The sequence below is a fragment of the Simochromis diagramma genome, unplaced genomic scaffold (genome assembly GCF_900408965.1).
Source record: "Simochromis diagramma unplaced genomic scaffold, fSimDia1.1 OVJJ01000387.1, whole genome shotgun sequence".
Classification (NCBI taxonomy): Eukaryota; Metazoa; Chordata; class Actinopteri; order Cichliformes; family Cichlidae; genus Simochromis; species Simochromis diagramma.
In genome coordinates, this window is record NW_024387152.1 from 4,785,775 (window position 1) to 4,807,776 (window position 22,002).

General features: G+C 40.8%; 1 protein-coding gene across 15 annotated transcripts in view; it reads left to right on the forward strand.

The window, feature by feature from the left end:
- Positions 1 to 22,002, forward strand: part of kif1b (kinesin family member 1B) — a 61,337-nt gene that overhangs the window by 19,225 nt on the left and 20,110 nt on the right. For 4 of the 15 annotated variants that reach the window (XM_040047423.1, XM_040047434.1, XM_040047426.1 and 1 more), the window contains exons 3-23: positions 2,684 to 2,760; positions 2,857 to 3,036; positions 3,678 to 3,746; positions 4,153 to 4,331; positions 4,996 to 5,107; positions 6,127 to 6,204; positions 6,319 to 6,384; positions 6,566 to 6,583; positions 6,925 to 7,000; positions 7,406 to 7,484; positions 7,571 to 7,713; positions 8,336 to 8,377; positions 9,999 to 10,210; positions 11,577 to 11,656; positions 12,523 to 12,598; positions 13,571 to 13,650; positions 13,961 to 14,067; positions 14,372 to 14,455; positions 14,607 to 14,787; positions 14,896 to 14,968; positions 21,843 to 21,948. In XM_040047423.1, coding sequence (XP_039903357.1) covers positions 2,684 to 2,760; positions 2,857 to 3,036; positions 3,678 to 3,746; positions 4,153 to 4,331; positions 4,996 to 5,107; positions 6,127 to 6,204; positions 6,319 to 6,384; positions 6,566 to 6,583; positions 6,925 to 7,000; positions 7,406 to 7,484; positions 7,571 to 7,713; positions 8,336 to 8,377; positions 9,999 to 10,210; positions 11,577 to 11,656; positions 12,523 to 12,598; positions 13,571 to 13,650; positions 13,961 to 14,067; positions 14,372 to 14,455; positions 14,607 to 14,787; positions 14,896 to 14,968; positions 21,843 to 21,948 — 2,118 coding nt within the window. Of the gene's footprint in view, positions 1 to 2,683; positions 2,761 to 2,856; positions 3,037 to 3,677; positions 3,747 to 4,152; positions 4,332 to 4,995; positions 5,108 to 6,126; positions 6,205 to 6,318; positions 6,385 to 6,565; positions 6,584 to 6,924; positions 7,001 to 7,405; positions 7,485 to 7,570; positions 7,714 to 8,335; positions 8,378 to 8,848; positions 8,924 to 9,998; positions 10,211 to 11,576; positions 11,657 to 12,522; positions 12,599 to 13,570; positions 13,651 to 13,960; positions 14,068 to 14,371; positions 14,456 to 14,606; positions 14,788 to 14,895; positions 14,969 to 17,088; positions 20,982 to 21,842; positions 21,949 to 22,002 lie in introns of those variants that run through there. The other 11 variants (XM_040047428.1, XM_040047429.1, XM_040047433.1 and 8 more) reach the window with 9 other exon arrangements.

Sequence of the window (22,002 nt, forward strand, 5' to 3'; positions counted from 1 at the left end):
CTGTCTTAGCTGTTCTTGAATGTAGCACAGAGCCTCCCAGCTGTTAATAGACTCCAGTGCTACCTGGCTAGCTAGCAAAAGCACCATTAGCAAACACCATTTGCTAACATAAATTCACAAACTGCTGCAAAGCAACAAAAAACAAATCAAACTTGTTGGCGTAGCAAGCATGAAATATCTCGAGAACTCCAAATAGTTTGCTGTTAGCTTCCTCCATGCTGTGTAAGCTCTCTTTCTAGGAACTAGTGCACCCCTGGTCACACACAGCACAGCAAACCAAACATAGAATAACTTATATTTGAATAAAATAGATGGCTCCCTGTTGTCACAGTACCACAGACACCCAACCCAGCTATTTCAGTCAGTATCGAACCAATATCATGAACAAATATTAGAGTGGTGTGGGTTTTTTTTTTTTTTTCTTTTTACTTCTTTCAACACAATGTGTAAATAAAAGCCAGACTGTGAATATGTAACCGTTGCCATTGGTATTCTTTATGTGCAGATGCAGCACTAGTTAGAGCCCCATTTTTGAAGGTGTGGGTATCTTGACCTCAGAACACCTTTACAGGCTCTTACAGAAGAGACCCACTCTTATGACACACTGATGACACCACATGGGTGAACCAGCTCTCCTTACTGGGAGCAATGTTGTGAGCTATTGAATGAGATAATTATACTACATGAGCATGATTCACATTAAGGAGCTGATCAATCTCCTAGTAGTTGCTACCATGTAGTGTCTTGTCCAAGATTGAACTTGGGAAGATTGAGAGAGTCCAAGATTAAAAAGCTTGTTTAATGCTGATTCCCTGTATGGTAGAGTTTGTCACCATCAGACTTCTGTCCTATAATAGGAATATCGCTGTCTAAATGCCCCCACATGTGGAACTCTCTCATCATGTTTCTGTTTTTAATGCTTAGTTGCCTCATTGACACTGAATCAGAGCTTAGGCTGCTTTCTCATTAATAGCCACTGTAGATTGTTCCAGGAAAGGTGAATAAGGGCACTGGTAACCTAAATCCCCCTTCATTTCTTCATCCCCAGTCTCCAATTTCCCTTTGGAGGCAGGTCAAAGTTGAAATTGGGATTTATTTAGCAGCCTGTCTCGCTGTATCCTCTTCCAGTGCCCAATATGGAAGCTGCTACTCTGCCTGCGCACCTTAACCTGTTCAAAGATTGTAGAGTGCACAGTCAAATGGATTATTTTTGCATGAATCTATATGAGCTTCAGTGAAATAGCTGCTGCTTTAATCATCATAGATTTAGCATGAACCAGTTAGTGTTCTGGTTTCTGAGGACATGCTGTGCTTTTCTGTCAGCCTGTGACCCATGGAGGACGATATGCTATCCCCGTCTCTCCAGATCTCCTGCATTATTGATAAGCGCGCTGAAATCCTCTGAGCGCACAAGGCACTCTGCTGGCGACATCTTGATGCAAAAGCCTCTCAAGCACCGTCATGTTGAGGAGCCAAACCTGGCTTTGATTTGCCCATTAGCACAGGGCATCACACAACGCTAATTATTCCTTTGTGACTGCTTCTGCAGACTTCCCTGGAAAGATTGAAAATGCTCTAAATACTTACGCTCACAGACTGTAGCATTCCTACTAAGGCGCAGATAGTTTTTTCCCTTTTGTCCTGCCTTCGGTTTCTGTTGTTGATCTGTTTGGACTGTTGCTAGGGCCTTGAGCACTCGCATTATTTTAGTCTCTCCAAACCCTTCTTTCACTAGCCTCTTTCTCACTCCTTCCTCTCCCACTTCCTCCTCACTTCTAAAGGTGGTGGTATGCATTTGTCTGCCTGGCCTGAGCAAAGTGTCTTGCTGCAGCCATGGCACAAAACAACTCTAATCCCTAAAGTTTAGTTTGTCTGAGAGGAGTGATTTCTGTGGTTATCTTATAGTAAATTAACATCCAGCTTTCTGCCTGTCACATATCCAGTGTGAAATCTAGTGCACTTGTCACCGGCAGTACCAACCAGCATGGTTGAGGAGTGTGACATGCCAGGCATGGCAGCAGATTTCTGTTCATTAAAAACTGTCCATGTGGCGACGGGGAATGGCTGAGTAGTGTTGAGCGAGAGCAGGTGAAGTGGTGTGATTGAAGTAGGCTGGTGTTTTTCATTCAAACTCTGCTTTTGATTGTCATTTTGTAATGATGTCAATCTTAATGATGATGATTAAAGCACTGGTTAAGGATAAACCATATGTGGCAGAGCTTGCTGCAACAGTTGCAGTTCTCAAAAAAAAGAAGAAGCCAGCATCTCGTAGTCTGCCACTGTTTCATGTGACTTGCATTGCCAGAAATATCTCTCTAATTGAGGAACAGGAACCTGAGGTAGCTGCTATTTGCCAACCAGGATCACATATATATATCTTATCATTTGGGTCTATTTAGTAACTCCAATTTAAATTTACAGTCTTTGTTTATTTATTTACTTTAAAAAGAAATGTAGGAAAGACATGAAGGGAAAACATGAGGAATGCATGGTTATATATATTATTGAGCACAGAAGCTGCTTTTGGTTGAACAAACACAACTAAAGAATTCTGTAGAAGACATCACAAACTAACTAAAGGCAGCTTTTTAAAATAACAGAACATGCGAGTAGTTTTTGTGTCACTTCAACTTTCAATCTAGAAAATATCAACCCCATTACTAATTTTGTTCCTCCTCCACAGCTATCCTCAACCCCAAAGCCCCAAAGGAACCAGCAAAGACCTTCAGTTTTGATTACTCCTATTGGTCTCATACCTCTGTGAGTTTTAACTCTAATCACTAAAAGCAAAGAAAATATGCAAATCTTATTGTGATGATACATATATTTAAATATATTTTTCTCTTTTTATTGCAGCCCGATGACCCCTGCTTTGCCTCACAGAACCTTGTGTACAATGACATCGGAAAGGAAATGCTGCAGCATGCATTTGAGGGTTATAACGTCTGCATCTTCGCTTATGGCCAGACAGGAGCTGGCAAATCCTACACCATGATGGGCAAGCAGGAGGAGGGGCAGGAAGGAATCATTCCCATGGTTTGTTCAACAAAACCTCATTCACCATTCACTGCACTGCAGAGACTAAGACAAATAATGCAATCCCTTGTCTTGTAGTCTGTTTACTATTCCTGCTCATTTAGAGCCTTGAATGTATAGTACAACTCGCAAACTGCTGAGTCCATTTAATCTACTAATTCTGTACACATCTTAGACCATCAGAGCTCTGGAAATATTACACGTAGTGCCTTGTTTATGATGAAAAGCCTGAAAAATATGTGCATAACAGCTTTTTGTTATACACTTAAATAATGTATTTAATTACAAAGGTGTCCTCTCCCAAAGCTTTGATCTGGCTCTTTCCCCTCCTTTGATCAGATTGTCAGATCTAATGGATAGAAAGTTTCTAAATTCACCTTTCAGAACATTTAAACAGTCTAAAATAGAAGAACTGAAACAACTTTAAGTCCTTTAAGCTGCAACCACACTGAAAGCAATTTAGAGCGGTGTGGAAAGTGAATGACATTTGGCCAAAGTTTACAATTTTAGGTTTTCAGGCTATAACTATTTAAATGTTTGCTTTATAAGAAGCCCACAGATCTCACACCTATTTATCGCCTCTTTTATATCTGCGGATGCCGTCATTTGAACTAAAATGCTTTTTTTTCTTTGCCACTCAGCTGTGTGAAGATCTGTTTGAGAAGATCAATGAGGACGGCAACAAAGAGGAGCTCTCCTACTCAGTAGAGGTGAGTATCATTCTTCTTTGGTATCTGTAGTCCTCATGGTTCACCTCTGCCCCCAACTTTTTGTGTTCGCTGCTCTTTCCTGAGCATTTCCCAGACTTCAGTCACATACTGGATGGTTTTCTTTGCAAATCTCTGCCAGTAAAATTGGGAAAACAAAAGTGTGACTGTGAAGTTGAGGTGCGATTGTGGTCTGGATAATTTCCCAAATCTGGGATAAATAAAGTATATCTTATGTTCTCTGACCTTAATATATGCATGCAAATACCTCCTCTTATACTGTATATATATATATATATCAATAGTGACATTAATATATATTCTTTGTACAGAGCTGCACAATATTAGCTTAATATATTCAACCTGGAGCACCTGAAATTACTCTCTGTACTTCTGAAATTGTTTCCAGGTCAGTTACATGGAGATCTACTGCGAGCGCGTCCGAGATTTGCTCAACCCCAAGAACAAAGGGAACCTACGAGTCCGAGAACACCCGCTGTTGGGTCCCTATGTAGAGGATCTGTCCAAGCTAGCTGTCACCTCCTACACAGACATCGCTGACCTGATGGATGCTGGCAACAAGGCCAGGTGAGCTAAGCCCTGAGATCATGCTGAGATCACAGGAAGGAGCGGGAGGGGCTAAAAGTTGTGGCGACAGCTGTGGTGATCTGATAATCAACCGTCAGTCAGGTTGATAAAAGATAAAAATTAGCTTTGATTGAGGAAATGTTCTTGTATGACTCATTTGCAAGGGTTGAATTGTTAAACAGCAAGACAGCTCAGCCTTCACTGTGTTACCGCCTTAATTATTATTATTATTATTTTTTAAATATAACCGCATGTCAAGGTTGACCTGGCAGGTAATGAGTATTTTTCAATGAAATGTGCGCGTGCACGAGGGCTCGTGTGAGGAGGAGTGAACCCTGCCATAATCTCACTGTGCTGACTTAGAAGGCTTATTTCTAGAACATGCCACGTAAAGCCCATATCTCCCCTGTGACTATCCCTCTAAGCACTCCTCATGTATTTGTGTTTGGCGTCCTCGCGTTATTATCCACCTCCGCCGCACAAAGTAATCCTTTAGACTTACTTCACTCTAATAGGTGTAAAACCCACTGATGATAGCGCTAGTAATAGCCAAGACTAAGAATTAGGAATTAATTTTCCTTTAAAAGAATATTGTGTGGTTATTAAGGTGTTCAGAAATCATACTGTTTATTTCCTAACTGTGCCCATATGTGCTAAACTCCAGAACTGTGGCTGCCACCAACATGAACGAGACAAGCAGCAGGTCCCATGCTGTTTTCACCATTGTCTTCACTCAGAGGAAACACGACAGCGAGACGGACCTCTCCACAGAAAAGGTCAGAGCAGGAAAACAGTCGCCCTCTTTGTTTATAATTAGTCTGTAAAACGTTCACACTCAAATACACTTAAAGTTCCTTCCTCGTGTTTGTTAGAGATGCATTTCTTTATGCTGTTTTATTTAGACTGAAAAATGGGTTAAAAGCTTTCTTTGGTCCTTTAGTCTCCTGAAGTTAGTGGTCACAGGAGGCAGGGGGAACAAAACAAGAGAGAGAGCCATTTTAGATTTGACTTTTAGCATTTCCTCAGACTGTGGAGGAACAAAGACCGCTGTGTTACTGAAAACAATGCCTATTGTATGTGGCCACTCTGTTAGATTTTACACCCTTGCTCCATCTCACTTGACAGGAATGCCCCCAAATGCTTTGAATGTGTTCAACAATTCATTCTGCAGATTTTTATGGTGGGATTTAAACCATTAAACTGGAATTTGTCTCTGTTTTCTAAATGCAAAAATGCTAAATGCAAAAAAGTTTTGCATTTAGCATTGATTTCCTTTATAAATTATTTTCTAATGTGATTTGTGTGAATCTGCTGCTTGGCTCGGGAGCACCAGGCATACGTTTTCCTTGACATAAAAACTATAAATAAAGTGAAAGTGGAGCTTTCATTATTTCCGTCATATCTCCAGCAGTGCTGTTTCTGTTGCAGTAATGGAACACATCTTTTGTAATAGATTACACTGACAGAGCTATTTCTTCACCTCACCAGAGCTGGTCAAGTTTTATAGTGCGTGCTTTGTCGCTGATGCTCAGCTCATTACTGTGTCCAGGCTGTTCATAAGATGCTAACCTGTGTCATGCAGTAGCTTTGGTATGAGGAGTCTGTACATCATCCAAGTGCTGCACTGTGCTCCTCTATCTTTTTTTCCTGATGTGGTCAACATTATGCAGAAATTTAGATTTGGCATTGGTGAAGCTAAGAGCTGTATTTTATTTATTTATTTTCTCTACCCACCCTATTAAATGCACATTATTATAGGCCTGATGCATCTAATGCATTTACTCCCTCCCTATAGGTCAGTAAAATTAGTCTGGTAGACTTGGCAGGCAGTGAGCGAGCAGATTCAACTGGAGCTAAAGGTACCAGGCTAAAGGTAAGACTCCGATCTTCCTAAACACCTTGGAATCACATAAAAAAAAAAATGGCTTGTATAACCTGGAAATCTGTGTAATTTTATTCTGTTTTTGTTTTTTGTCTGTGCTTGCAGGAGGGAGCAAACATCAACAAGTCTCTCACCACGTTAGGAAAGGTTATCTCTGCCTTGGCTGAAGTGGTGAGTCTTACACTTGATTTTATTTCCTTTATTTCTCTCCTCCTCCTTCTTTGCAGTCGTTCTCTTATCCTCTACAACTTGAACCTACCTTCAAAAGGAATTCATGTTTGTAGCCTGGCATGCTGTAATGTCTGCCCTTCTGTTCTCTCTTCTCTTGTCCTTGTAATGCTTACTTGCACAGGATAATTGTACCAGCAAGGTAAACCCTTTGACAGCTAAACCACTAACCTGTCATTCATCCCATGAGACAGATTTGACAGCCTTTGGTCATGTGCAGCAATGAAGTTGCAGATATTTAGCTGTTATCAGTTTTATCACTTTAAACCTTAAACCCTCAATCCCTGCACAAGAGCAAATGCATGTGAAATTAACTCTCTCCTCATTTTACCTGACATATTGACCCTTACACATAAGGATCTTTTTTTTTTTTCTATTACAACAAAATATTGCACAGCCTCCAGTTGCTTCCATAATTTGTACATCATTACATCAGCTCATTTTTACTCATATATTGATTTATTTATTTTTTGCTTACCGCAGAGCAAGAAGAAGAAGAAGAGTGATTTCATCCCATACAGGGACTCTGTTCTGACATGGCTGCTGAGGGAGAACCTCGGTATGGATATTAGTATCACTTGATTAATTGACGTTACTATGTGACAATAGTGGTTTGCCAGTAAATTGCGTATGAAAATCCGTATTTGTAGACAGTCAGAGAAATCGAGCCATTTGCATAATGGAATATGCTGTCAGGATTGAAAAAAGAAAAGACTTGAAATAGTCTACATTGCACTCAGGAAGTTTAAGAAGAGCATAGTCAGCTCACCTCCTTGGTCCAGACGTGTCACAAAAAGTGCGCAGTGTATCTTAGATTTAGTCTAATGAAGCTCTTGATTACACAAAAAATGTATTTCATTTGACGAGCTTTTAAAAAGTGTTGTATTTTCATAGAAATTATATGTGCCTTTGGTCATGTTTGGTCCTCAATGCTTATCTGACATCTCTACTGATCTTTTATCAGGTGGGAACTCCAGAACAGCCATGGTAGCTGCCCTCAGTCCTGCAGACATAAACTACGATGAAACCCTCAGCACTCTGCGGTAAGCTTTCTGTCCTGGAGAAAGATTGTGATTGTGATTGTTTGAATTACACTTAAAATTATTTGTTTTATTATGTTTTTTTTTAGCTATGCTGACCGCGCCAAGAACATCAAATGCAATGCTGTCATCAATGAGGATCCCAACAATAAGCTGGTGCGCGAACTGAAGGATGAAGTGGCCCGGCTGAAGGAACTGCTCCGTGCCCAGGGCCTGGGAGACATTCTGGACAGTGAGTTTTATGCTGTCTCAGCTGGTCGTATCTGCAGCCAGCGACCTTCTCTGTCAGGGCCCACCACAAACTGGCAATGTCTTCTATCTTCATTACTGTCTCGTTACTCTCAGCCATCTAACGTTTTCATCTCAGTGCTTGTACTTGTGGCTGGTACATCACTAAAAACAAAGAACGAAGCAGCTTTTAACAAGTTTACCTCAATAAAGGTTTATTATGCCTCAGTGCAGTCATGTATAGAACGTCAAATATGTAGTATATTTAAGGTTGTATGTGTTTGACTGATTGTGTTTGACAACACATGTAGTCACTCAAAACTGCACTAAAATATCATTTGCTATATGCAGGAGTAATGGCTCATAGCCTTGTCAATTAGATACATAATATACCCATTAATGACTTCTAATAGCTGAAGTGATGAATAACCTGACTACTTGCTAATGCCTGCATAGATCACGCCTAATAGCGTAGCACTTAGCAAAACATATCGTGACGTTTCTTCTCAGCTTTGTTATCGTTTATCCAGCCCCCCCCAAAAAAAACAAACATAAAAAATATCTGTTCCTCCTATTCTACTGGTGCTGACCTCTGACCCTTCTCATCTTTTCCTGCTTCCCCTCAGTTGATCCTATGGGGGATGATTGTCCAGGAAGTGGAATCAAATGTGTGTATATGTGTGGTAGACTTGCACTGTATATCACTATTTGCCCTAATTATAGTAGCTAACATTGCTTATGAACCCCATTACCTGTATATTGAATCTGCTACCAGCTTTGCATGTAAGTGCCTTTGTTTTTTTTAAAAAAAGCAAAAGCTTAATAGAGTCTCAGAAATGCAAGGTTTCCATAGGTGTTCTTATAACTGGCAAGAGTAAGCATGGCAGTAGGTTAGCATGCTTTGCGCTTTATTGTTATTTTTTTTTTGTTACGTTTTTCAGAATGACAGGGGGGGAGGCAGCTACTTACAGGCTCAGATCCATTTTAGAGTAGCCCTTTAGTTTTCCCTGGCCTCAAAATGCAAATGCATCGTTTCATAATAATGTCTCACTACCTATGACTCGCACTCTTTAAGCTTATTTTAATCCCGGTTATTCGTTCTGCTTTTTATTTTGTTTTCTTTCACTAATCATCCCCAGCAGGTGACGGTGCCCAAAGCTTTAAAATGCCCCTTCTGAGTTCTCAAACTGAGGCTCAGAGCTACAGACGGAAAGGTGCTTAATTTTTGTATTTCTATATAGAGGCACCAGAGGTGTTTGTGTAAAGATTTGACTAACTTTGTGCACTTTAGTAGTTAGTAGAGTGACTAGTTTGCTAGTGTGCTTTCTGTTGTATTCTCAAGCATCCCTAACATCTTAACCTTAAAAATGTTTCTGCACCATCTGATGCGCAGGGCAAATAGTTAACTAGCTCAAGCTATAGTTGGGTCTATGTTTTTGGAGAAAAAAAGCCCATATCTCAAGAAAGTCATCATCCCCCAGAATATTTACTCTTTTCTAATATCACTTTGATTTAGTTTGGTCCTTAAAGAGCTCACTTGTGTGTTGCCTCAGAGGCCCTTGAGGTCATTATATTGACATGAGCTACCTGACCTTTGAGTGAGGCTGCTGTGGCTTTTGTTATGGCGGATGCTGTGTGCGTATGGCGCGTGTGCTGTGAATTAATCTAATCAACTCCAGGCTGAACTTTCTTTGCCAGCATGTGTCCACGTCTCTCCTCTGTCCTCCTGCTGGACCTTCTTGCAGTCTCCATCTCCCTCCCATCCTGTAGCCGATACTCGTGATAGCAGTTTTCACACAGTGTGTTCACTCTCGTTCACTACATACACAGAAGCAACAAAGTGACACCTCCCTATTCCTTCCAAACATACTACAAATTAAGAGCTCAGAGTTAATTGCTCTCCACTGTAATTGTGACCACCATAAAAGCAGCCCTTTAAACTGGTTATTAAAGGCTGAAATCTAATGCGTTTTCTCTGGAAGATGATGAGTTGGAGCGTAACTGCCTGGAGTGAAAACTGCTGCTGTCTGTAGCTGACTATCATGCTGGGTGTTTGTCTAAACCCTACAACGTAAAATGTGTGTCTTACATTGGTCTTTCCTCCCCTTTGTCCTTTCTCTTTCCCCATCTGCCCCCCCCCCCCCCCCCTGTTACTTTCTTTCCTTCTTTCTATTTGGTATTTCGTTATTCCATTTTTATGTGTTTTATTCCTTCCAACCTTTCTTGGCCTATCCCTCCTCTTTCTGTGTTATCTTCCTTCTCCCTCTCTCTTTCTTGTTGTTGGCTCAGACCTCAAAGACATTCAAAACAATAAGAATAGATACTTGATAGCCTCAGAGAACCAACGCCCTGGCCATTTCTCCACAGCCCCTATTGGTTCCCTGACAGCCTCGCCGTCCTCTGGCTCGCTGTGCAGCCAGGGGGGCCTTCAGTCAGTCACCAGCATCCAAGAGCGAATCATGTCCACGCCTGGAGGGGAGGAGGCCATTGAAAGACTCAAGGTAAAGCAGACAATGGTGTATGCAGCACTTTTAAAATCACACTGACTGTTTGTTGTTAGGAAAGTTAAAAGTCCCGCAGCCATCTTCCTACTCTGGCCACTTAAAGGTGTATCCCAGATATCTCATTTTATACCCTGGCCCACATACAGATCTTTGATCTTAAGTGGAACTCCTCTTTTTGTTAGTGGAATAAGACATTTACAACTATGTATTTATTTGCTGAGATATGCAATTATAAGAAAAATAAATATAATTTCAACAATATCTAAGTTTTCCTACATATAAGTCTGTCAGCAAAACTCTGGACTTAAATTGTAAGAAATAAATGCGTAAAATAAAAAAATCAAAAGTTCAGTTACTGCCCAGACTATCCTGTAATTATAAAACGAAAGTTTTTCTTAAATCACAGAAAATTTTCTGTTTGAATATCGTTGAGGGACGTCTTTATTAGTAGGGCAGTTTTGGAGCCTTTGCTGGGCCAATTCTGGCCCCTGGACCTTATGTTTGACACCTCTGCTCTAACCAATAGAGGCCTGGAAAAAAAACTATTGGTCTTAACTGCTGGTTTCATGGTTAATATGGCAAAAATAATAAAGTAATTGCGGACTTTTTCAATGCCACACGGGACAACAGGCTTGCTTTTAATTGTTAAAAAGTGTATTTTATCCACAGTGTATATAAATATAGAGATGCAGCTTTATTTTTTATGATTTAAATATACAAAATTTATTAGAAGTCAAGAAATTCACAGTAACGTGAAATAAGATAAAAAGGTAGAAACTGCAACTTGTTCAATACATTTGTTTAACGTTAAGATGGCTGTTTAATTTTACGCCACATACAGCCTTTAATAAAACCCTGCTTTGCGTATCGGTCGTCACGCAGCTACCGAGCCTTATATGCCTCCCACTCACAGCAGTCTCTCACACTCTGTGGATAGGGTAGCACATAAGATTGCAACATCCACAGCCATGAGGAGCTGCAGTTTCCATGGCAACCGTGGTGCCCGGTCCCGTCTGTCATCCAATGACGTCAAGCACCAACGCAAATACGGTGGAAATCAGACCAAAATAGATTCAGTCTTATCAGCTTTAGGCTTTAATAGTGAGGAACAGCGTTCTCTATCAGTGCTGAAGCTATTTTTGGGAATCTAAACTCAAGAAAATAAGTCATAATCACGTTGAATATACAAGTTTATTTTGTGAAGGGAAAGTGTAAACATTACACATAAACATTTGACAGTGATGAGGCAAAGGTAATCTCCCAAATCCAGGTTGGTGCGCTTGTTCCTGCCTCCAATACACTGCTAGTAGTTACTTTTATATTACACAGGCTTTGTTTTTCTCATAATTTTCCCTTTGTTCAGGAATCAGAAAAGATCATTGCTGAGCTCAATGAAACCTGGGAGGAGAAACTGCGAAAGACTGAGGCAATCCGCATGGAGAGGTCAGTACAGGCAGACGGTGTTTGTTCATTTCCATCTTTATTTCCCGAGGGGGAAGGTGTCTGTCCAACGTGTGCATTAAAGTCTTCCTCATTGCATCCTGTCAGTCCTAAAGGGGTGTGCGTTCTGTCTCAACTGTGTGTCAAATGCTCTGATAGCATTGGAAACTTCCCCCGACACACCTCTCAGACGTCACATAGAGGGATGTCTGTCATCCATTATCTGCAATTTGACGTTCACTCCCACCTGATGCTGTGATTGGCCACGTTCCTTCTCATTCTAGCTCTCTGAAGCTTTGTTTGTTTGTTACTCAGCATGTGTGGTTAAATGTGACTGTTACCCCCCTTTTTTTTGTATAGGATATTCTTGTCTTCTCCCTCTTTGTTGGTCATGATTTATCTATCCCCCTCTCTCTCTATGAGCACAATTAATTGTGTCAAATATCACATCTTAAGAACTGTAACCAAACCTTTAGTTTTCCCCTAGTACTTTACTCTCTCTCTTCATCCCTCTGTGCTGTCTGTTTTACTTTTCTCTCCCACCTTTTTTTCCATCTCTGCACTAGTTCTGTCCATTTCACTGTCCTCCTTTGTCGTCACACTCGGCTGCACAAACACCCCTCTCAGACATCAACCATGCTACCGTCTGTCCATAGAGTCTAACTGGTGCCATTCTCAGCCGGTTGTCATGCTACAAATCACTTACTCCAACGTTGCACACCATCGGTTCTCATCCTCTTCGAGTTACCAGCACAAACGATCTTTAGTGGGGAAAAAAGAAGTGCACACAGTGTATGTTGCAGCAAGAATAAAAGACCAATAACGAATGCTTTCACTGAGTGTACAAATGTTTTTTGGCTGTATTTCAGGGAGGCTTTGCTTGCAGAGATGGGCGTGGCAATCCGTGAAGATGGAGGCACTTTGGGTGTATTCTCTCCTAAAAAGGTATGACAGACTGGGTGGGAGCGCACAGTGTCAACATTCCCACTGGTGGTGAAGCACATCCTTCCTCCATCACTTCACTTTACCTCACTGTCTTTTTCCATGAGAACCCTTCCTGGGTTTTTTTTTTTCTTTATCATTCTGTCTTTCTTTCCACTTCTTATTTGCTTCCTTCACATACTCAGCTTAGCGATGAAGGGCCATTTGACGAGCCTTTTGATTGTTTTGCCACCAAAAAGGTTTGTTTAACCAAATAAGCTGGCAGAACTACATTTCCCGCATTAGAAATAGCCCCACTTTAGACAGTTTAGTCTTTAATAGACATTTTATGTGCATGGTCCAGATCTACACTTTTTCTGCTCATTGTTTTGTACTTTTACTCTGCTGGATCATTTACAGTCTTATTTTTTTTTTCCCTGTAGATGCTCTCAGTGCTATCAGATCCTTATGAAATTACAAGCAGTGGCATGTTCCCTTCACTCCATCAAGTAGAGTCAGTGCTATAGTGCAGTGACTTAAAAACTGGTAGATTTGTTTGTTTGTCAGTAGAGTCATTAGTGCCTGAAACAACACACGTCATCTCTGTGTGTGTGTGTGTGTGTGTGTGTGTCCTTTGTTCACATCCGATTGCTTTCCATAATTTCTTTTCTCTCCTTTCACTCACTGCTCCACGGGTTAGCCTTGCGATCTCTATGCAGACTTTAACGGGGTATTCTCACCTAAAAAGGTTGGTGTTTTGGAGGAATAGCTTGCAGGATCCTTTTTGAAGTAGTTCTGTGAAATATAAGACTCCAGAGTTGTCAGGACAGTGTTGATGTGACCGCTTCTGTCTACATTTGCAGACAGAAGCATTTGTTTGATATGAAAATATCCTAACATCAGGGGCAGTTTCTGCACTTATGAATGTTGATTAAAGCAGCGAAATTCTAGAAATGTTTTTGTGGTAAACTGTATGCCTCATGTGTTTATCTGTAGACCCCACACCTGGTTAACCTGAATGAGGATCCTCTCATGTCTGAGTGTCTGCTCTACTACATCAAAGACGGAATTACAAGGTAACCTAAACCTGAATAATGACCCTGCCGCAGTGGATTTGGAAAGTTCTGGCAACTCTCCCAGGCAAGGTTGTCTGGAAAACTACTGGGTCTTTTTATGATCAGGCTTAAAATCTGCTAATGAATACATTTTGCTTTTGTTTATGTCGCCTCTTTGTCCTGTTGGTACCCTCTATAGACTCTTTCTGTTGAGTCAGTTGTTACATTTCAACTTACAGAAACACTAACTGTACATTTTTGCACAAATGGCTGACAATGCATGTGGATAGCAGTATGCAGTCTCTCAAACTGGCTTCTGTGATTGTTTCAGAGTGGGTCAGGCCGACGCAGAGAGAAGACAGGACATTGTTTTAAGCGGTGCTCATATCAAGGAAGAACACTGCTACTTCCGCAGCGAAAGGAATGCCAATGGAGATGGTGAGACATAATACTGGCTGCTGGTGTTTGGAGGTGTTTGTATTGAATGTGTGCTAAATTAAGTTGAGCAAGATGTTTATAGTGTGATTTTAAAAACAGCTAAACACATACAAACGAAACCTTTTTTTTTTTTTTTTTTTTTGAACGGATGAAACAAGTATATAAATATATAGACTACATCTAATGGGTGACGTATTTGTGGGTTTGTTTTCTTTTTGGGTTTTTTTGGTTTTTTGTTTGTGTTTTTTAATGGTGATGAGTCATTCAGAATGATTGATTTGCGATTGGTTTGTTTTTGCTAAAGTTATTGTCATGCTGGTGCCCTGCGAGGGATCGGAGACCTACGTCAACGGCAAGCGTGTTGAGGACTCGATCCAGCTTCGTTCAGGTATGTGTGTAGAAAGTTTTCTATACAAACTGTGAACATTTGTGTGATGTCTGTAAGCAGATATGATGTAACTAATTCCCAAATTATGAAATGTATTTATGACCTGTAGCGTTTAAGAAATTTCTTTCATGCTTGTGCTGCCTTCTCTAAGGCAATCGCATCATTATGGGAAAGAACCACGTGTTCCGGTTCAACCACCCAGAGCAGGCCAGAGCTGAAAGGGAGAAGACGCCATCGGCCGAAACCCCCGTGGAGCCCGTTGATTGGACATTTGCTCAGAGAGAACTCCTGGAGAAACAGGGCATTGACATGAAGCAGGAAATGGAGAAAAGGTATGCAATCTATGACGTTCATTTATTTTAAATATGCGAGTAGTTGTGTGGCATTAAATGTGGATTGTTTGATGTGTTTCAAAACTTTTATTTTACTCTGCTGTGTAGACTCACTGAGATGGAAATCTTGTACAAAAAAGAGAAGGAAGAAGCCGATCAGCTTCTGGAGCAGCAGCGACTGGTGAGTTCAAATAAGCCCCTTTTGTGAATTTAAAGAACTCACTCTGTTTTTTGTTATCAAAGATGTTTTAAACCAGTTAGTAATAAGTGCAGAGTGGGTGTAAAAGGAGCTGTAATGTCAGTTCTTCCTTTTGTTAAAGTTAATGAAATCGCTACTAGAGGCAGCCTATTGAGTGAACGTGCTAGTTTGGGATATTTTGTGTGTGATTTTTGATGTACTTCAGGCTATCTCTCGTGGATTTCAAAGTAAAAGTATCTCCAAAGCTACGATCAGTTACAATTTGACAGCTTGTTTCTTTGGATGATGGTTTCATTTGGTCCTTTTAAATCTCACTAGTACTAATTCTCACTCCGAGCTCTGACACTTTGAGATGTTTATGTGTGAATCACACTTTTACTCCTAGCGCATGTCTGTTCTTTTTGCATGGAAGTTTTTCTGGTTTGAGACGGATAAGCTTTTACTGGCTGTCCTCTTGTGTTCAACAATTTATTTATTTTTTTCTGTAGCAGCTTGATTGAGCAAGAATTAGACTGTAAAGCTTTCCCCTTTCCAAACCCCTGTTTTCCCCTTTCTTGTGTCTTCTTTAGTGGATCTGAATCTTGCAAAACAGCAACTTGCAGCTAAAATTGATTTGATATGAAGATCAAATTTCCTTTAAAACCGATTCAGCATTTATCAGCATCGAAAAACATGTTAAAAAGTGACGCTGCTTTTGCATGGTTCATTTTAATAGCATGTTTTCTTAACTCATTCAGTACTGGTTGTGGACTAAGTTGCAGTGTTTGCCGGAGCTGGTCAACTCTGAAGTGGCTGTTGATTTGCTTGGATTAGATTTCTACTCTAGTTTTCTTACTCTGTTTTGTCCTGAGTTTCATCTCTTCAATGCAGTTGCTGATATGTACAATGCATTGTGATAACAACAATTTCTGCTGTAGTTTTTGACAGATAGTGACAATGTGGTTTCTCATTGACTTCTTTGGCATCTGTGAGGGCACGACTGAACAACAGTTACCACTGCTCACAGTTAACTCAGTGAATCACGGGGCCTCGTTCACATCCTGGTGGTTTTATATGTGCAGAATTACACACAGAGGGTTCAGACTCCCAGGGACATAACATGTCCAATTCTTCCCAAAGATACGTACAGTCTCATACACACAATCGAAATGATCTCTACTGGTTGTGATCTGTAATGTATGCTGTCTCCAAAAAATGAGAAACTGCATTTTTTTTTTTTTTTTTTTTTTTTTTTTCCTCCCTCCAACTAACAACTTTCTTGTAGTGGATTAACACTTATCCGTACTTCTGCATCTCCTCTCTCTACTGGCTTTCTGATCAACTGCAAGAACACTGTCTGCTAACTTACCACTAATACTAAAGCCACTCAAACCTTCTGGACTAAAGGGGGAAAGCTCCAGAATTCATCTACATGCATGCTGCTGTAGCATGTTTGGGATCCAGCTCACAAAATTTTCCACTAAGAAGAGGAATATCACAAAACAGTACAGATGTGCTCCAATCAGCAACTATCATCTATTGATATTTTCTTTCTAATCATGATAGACATGCTTTACCTTTAATATCAATATGCAACACTGGGAACAATAAGGTCCAAAAAGGACGCATCCATTTCAGACATATAAAAAGTTTTTAGCGAGTGTTGTGTTGAACATGAATTTATATCCATAGCGCCGTTTCGGTGGAGAAGTTAGAGAGGGAAAACTGACAAGAAAGTCAATGGAAGCCACTGTTTCTGTGAATTAATTTTTCCCGTTTCTATAGCTTTATTTTCAGCGTAACTTTAAAAATAATCTTGCATGTTGCCATACATCTTGTATAATAATGATGTATGCAAAATGTTTCTAATATTAGTGTAATTGTCACCTTTGGTTAAAAATCCAGAATTTGGAAATGCTGTCTGCGCTTAAGACAGAACGTAATCTTCTGATATAACTTTGACTCGTGGTTGGTGTTCCCTTGTTGCATATTTATATGTTCATTCTTTTCTTTTTTTCTTTTTTTAAAAGCCATCTTTTCATCCTCTCCCTGATTTCCCATTGTAATTTCTCCTTTTTTTGGGGGGGACCCATCTGGTTTGTGTCCTGTGTTGTTTTCTCAAGGATGGAGACTCTGATAGTGGGGATGACTCAGATAAGAGGTCTTGCGAAGAGAGCTGGAGACTGATCACTTCCCTGAGGGAAAAGCTACCTCCCAGCAAGCTCCAAACCATAGTGAAAAAGTGTGGATTACCCAGCAGTGGGAAAAGAAGAGAGCCAGTGAAAATGTACCAGATCCCTCAGCGGCGCCGCATCACCAAGGACTCTAAGTGGGTCACCATCTCTGACCTGAAGATCCAGGCAGTCAAAGAAATCTGCTACGAAGTGGCGCTCAATGACTTCCGTCACACACGGCAGGAAATCGAGGCTTTGGCTATTGTAAAGATGAAGGAGCTTTGCGCTAGCTATGGCAAGAAGGACCCCAACGAGCGGGACTCGTGGAGGGCGGTGGCTCGGGATGTTTGGGACACTGTAGGGGTTGGTGACGAGCGCATTGAGGACGTCATGACCAATGGGTCTCGACCCGGAGGAGTTGTTATGGACGAACTAAAAGTGCACATTGATAAACTCGAGGACATCCTGCAGGAGGTGAAGAAACAGAATAACATGAAGGACGAGGAGATCCGCGCCCTCAGGAATAAGATGGTTAAAATGGAAAAGGTCCTACCGCTCATAACCCCAGAGGGCCAAGAAAAGCCTCCCATTGTAGGTCCCTCTACTTGTGAAGCAAGAACTCCAAGCCCTCAGGAAGGAAAACTACCTGTGCCTGAAAAGCCTGACGAAGAAGATGCAGATTCACTAACAGGCCAAAGTATGGCAGATGATTCAACGCTAAAGCGAGGCCACATGCGCTGGATGCGTCAAGAGCAGCTGCGCCTCAAGAATCTACAGCAACAAGAGATCTCCAAGCAGCTCCGCCGGCATCCCGGGCCTCATCGCTTTATACCACCAGAAGACCGTAAATTACGCTTCCCCTTCAAAAGTAATCCAAAGCACCGTAACTCGTGGAGCCCGGGTACTCATATCATAATTACAGATGAGCAGGTTATAGAGTTAAAGGTGCCCAAAGAAGCTGTACAGGAAGAGGAGGCAGAAAGCCTAGCTGGAGAAGATGTACAGTGTAGCGATAAGATGGATAAGATGGCTGCTTCAGTTATCCAAGTTTCTCCAGCGCTGCAAAGCCCATCAGTTCAGCGCAGAAGCAAGGACTCAGACCAAGGTTTAAACCAGGGTCACAGGCATAACTATAGGAACAACCAACATCAGCAGCTGCACGAACGAGGCCGCAGCAACTCCTTTAATCACCGTCAGCGTCCCTCGGGCTCCATGGAGTCACTGCAGCAGTCTGAAAGCAACAGGAGGTATACGCAGGCTTTCTACCAGCCCCGCCACTATCAGAACCAGCCAGCACATCCCCAGCCTCACCACCACCAACAGCCATGCCACTATAACGGCGCGATGTATGCCGATGGCGGCTTCAATGGTTACCAGCATTACCATCACACTGACCATCCTAACCATCCAGTCAACTTTCAGCCACCTCCACGAATGCGCAGGCAAATGTCTGCTCCTAACCTAAAAGCCAGCAGAGAGACGACGGTCTGAGTGGGACTTGAGGAGTGAGGAACTAGATTGACAGACTTTTAGTAGGCAAACACATTACAGATCACAACAGCTCTGACAAAAAGTGACTGTGACTATTGCACTAGATCGGTGTTACTGGTTGATCCAAGTATTGTATGTATTATATATAAATATATATAAAAAAAAGAGACATTTTATCACCATCAGTATCATCATATGACATTTTTATCATTTGTTTTCTGCATCGTGTGCATTGTCATCACTGTCACTGGGATTCAAAGCCAACAGATAATTTTTTTTAACATGTCAAGCCTACTCTTCATTTATCAGCATGTGTGACAAGTTGATGAATCACACTTTGATTTGCCAAATTACTTTCACGGTCGAATTTCTGAGTTTACATTATTGCCATTTTAGTATTGATGAAAGTAGAGTGTTGTGTTTTTTTTTTTGTTTTTTTTAAATGGCCACTGTGACATGAACATAGTGACGTGTCCAATACGCATTTTTGTTGGTGCCCACTTTAGGAACAGAACACACCCAGTGTTTTATCTACGTACTGTTGAGCTGCACGGTAGGATGGGAGAATCGGTTGTCTTTGGCACGATCATGTTTACCTCAAAGCATTTTGTTACAACGCATCATTGGCCTAGATCTGGAATCAAAAGACCACTTGAGGAATAACTTGAAGCACCAGTCAATCGTGTGCCTTTTAAACAGACTGACATATAAAGAAAGTGGGGTTTTGTTTTTTTTTTAAAGTGCCTTTTTAGATGCTCTAACTCTATTAATCCTGCTCTGCCTTTACAATTCAGTATTTTCTTTGCCTTCCTTTTAATTCAGTGCCTACGGACAGGTTTGCAGATTAATTTTGTAAAGGAAGCTTCATACCTTACCTAACCAAAACTAACTTTTTATCAATAACATACTGACTTATACATTTTTTTTAGTAATCATCTTATTTGCTTGATTACAAACTTTTTCCCTGTCTTTCTTTTTACTTTACAGTTTAACCAAAAACAAAAAAAAAACTTCAAATATGTAGCTACCAACTACTTACATGACAGTGTTTTGCACTTCCTCACTTCAACGGATAAGCTGCATAATTTGTTATTGACTGCACTAATTTTTAAAGATACTAAGTTCTTTTAAAAAATATGTTTTAAAAGCAGACCAAGTCCAAAAAAGGTTTTAAAACATGTCCATGAGTTTTGGAGTTCACTAAAGACAAGAACCACTACGCTGAAAAGCACAGAGAGCACCCTCGATTGTACGTGAATGCAAATTGTATCCATTTCAAAGTTTCACTGAATAGTTTCCCCTTTTCTTCCTGTATGAAGCACTCAGTCTGGTTAAAATTACATTTTAGGTTTGTGGCTCATTGAGTAAGCACAGAGTTCACTGTGTTTCAGATGGATGCCCTACAGAGTGTTGTCAAGGTTCCCAAAGACTCGCCCTAAAAATGTTGGAAGCAGGACAAAGACTTGAAATGTTTGCATAATGGTATTCAGGAGAAATGTCCATATCAAATGAGATTTTTGTTTTTTTTAAGGACTGCCTTGTTTTTAGCTGCATATTCACACAACCAAGACAGATATGGGTGTGATGGTCTGTGAAATCTGTTGCCCATGTTAATAACTTCAGTAGTCTGTATCAGTGTTTTTGCCTCTGTGCTTTAGCGTGTGCGTATTTGCCTACCTTTTTAATCGGCCTGTTGTCTGCTGCATTTTTAGCTTTAAAAGAACCCCCATTAATTATTAACATTAGATATCAGATGGCCTTCAAATTATTTCAGACAAACAGCGACACTCACAGCAGGACGGGCGAGACCTTTGAGGACTATCATATTGTTAAACCTGGGATTTGAATTTATTTTCTTTTTTATGCTCTTAAGTTTCGACGGTATAAATTCTGCCTTAATATGCTGTAACAAAAAAACCAAATGACATGACATATTCAGCCAGCCTTCCCCTCATATGTTTGATTATCTTTGCATGGAGTAGCTTACATTTCCTCAGCCCTGATGAATCTATTAAAAGAAAGTTGTTTAACATAAGCTCTGGTGCAGATGGTGACCGGGTAAGCTGGACAGTGTACAGCATCAAATGAACCACCGTGTGTACAGCTCTGAAATCAGCATTTATAAGTATGCTAGGTCTCTGTGTCTGAGTGTCGTACATCTTGTGTTTTTTGAACCTACAACCACATAAAGTGCCTCATTGTGGCTGTGTACCGAGTTGTGTTGCTCCTTGATAGAGCACATTAACATTGAACAGTATTGTTCACTGGTTTTCATAAAGGATATACCACAACTATGTGTTTTATTGTCAAGGTATGAATGAAATGAAATAAAATGACATGATCCATGTGCAGTTGTTTGTTACATATTGCTGGTATTTGTTTTCCACTACCACTAAACCTAAATAAGAGTAGAATCTGCATGTAGGCAGCGTGCAGGGTTAATAATTTGCAACAGTCAGGTTAAAGGTGCTTAAAGTGTCCTTCTAATAAACTCTGTAGCTTCGAGTTGATCGGTGAAACTTTCATGCTGGATTTCCACGGGCTCCTTAAACGAGGAGACGTCAGCTTGCTGGTAGGAGTTCAGCAGACAAATGAGAAGGCTGCATTGTCTTCTCAGAAGACTGTGAACAAACAGGATGAGGTCATTGGGAACACAGCCTGTCCTGATGATGATGATGATGGCGCCCCTCATTGGATTACAGTTGACTCAGCTTCTACCAGCACCTCTCTGCTTCCACTCATACCACTGCTCTCAGATGCTTTTTTTCCTCATTGATCAATATAGAAAGTATTCCAGTTTATGCTCTTACATACTTACAAAGGAGATGGTTTCTCCTTTGTTGTACTGGTGAAGAGCTGAGCGATCCACATAATTAGAACTTTATTGAACCTCTTTAGTCCTGGATTTAATAATATCTTAGTTTCATGGACAGTAAAAATATATATTTTTTCCTTTGTAATGATGCATGAATTGCTTATGTGCAACATATTTATCTAGAAATTCACAATATAAGGGTAGGGCTCACAATCTAATAACTATAAACCAGTTTAATGCTATTACACATCCAGAAGCGCGCATCATTTGGCTTCATAATCAGTCTTCAGTGCTCGTTTTTCACAAATAAAACCCTCGTTGGGTTGGCGTCACCTGTTGTTGCGGCTGATGGACAGTTTTCCACGTTCTCTCTCCTCTTCCCTGTGTTGGTGTCCAGGTTTACGAGAGCAAATTGCAGGAGCTTCAGAAACAGGTGGAGACTCGCTCACTGGTAGCTGAGACACCCGATGAAGAAGAGTTGGAGGAGGAGGAGGAAGAGGAAGGTGTGTAATATGCATTTTCAGACCTGAAGATGATTGTTTTTCCTGTACGCACTA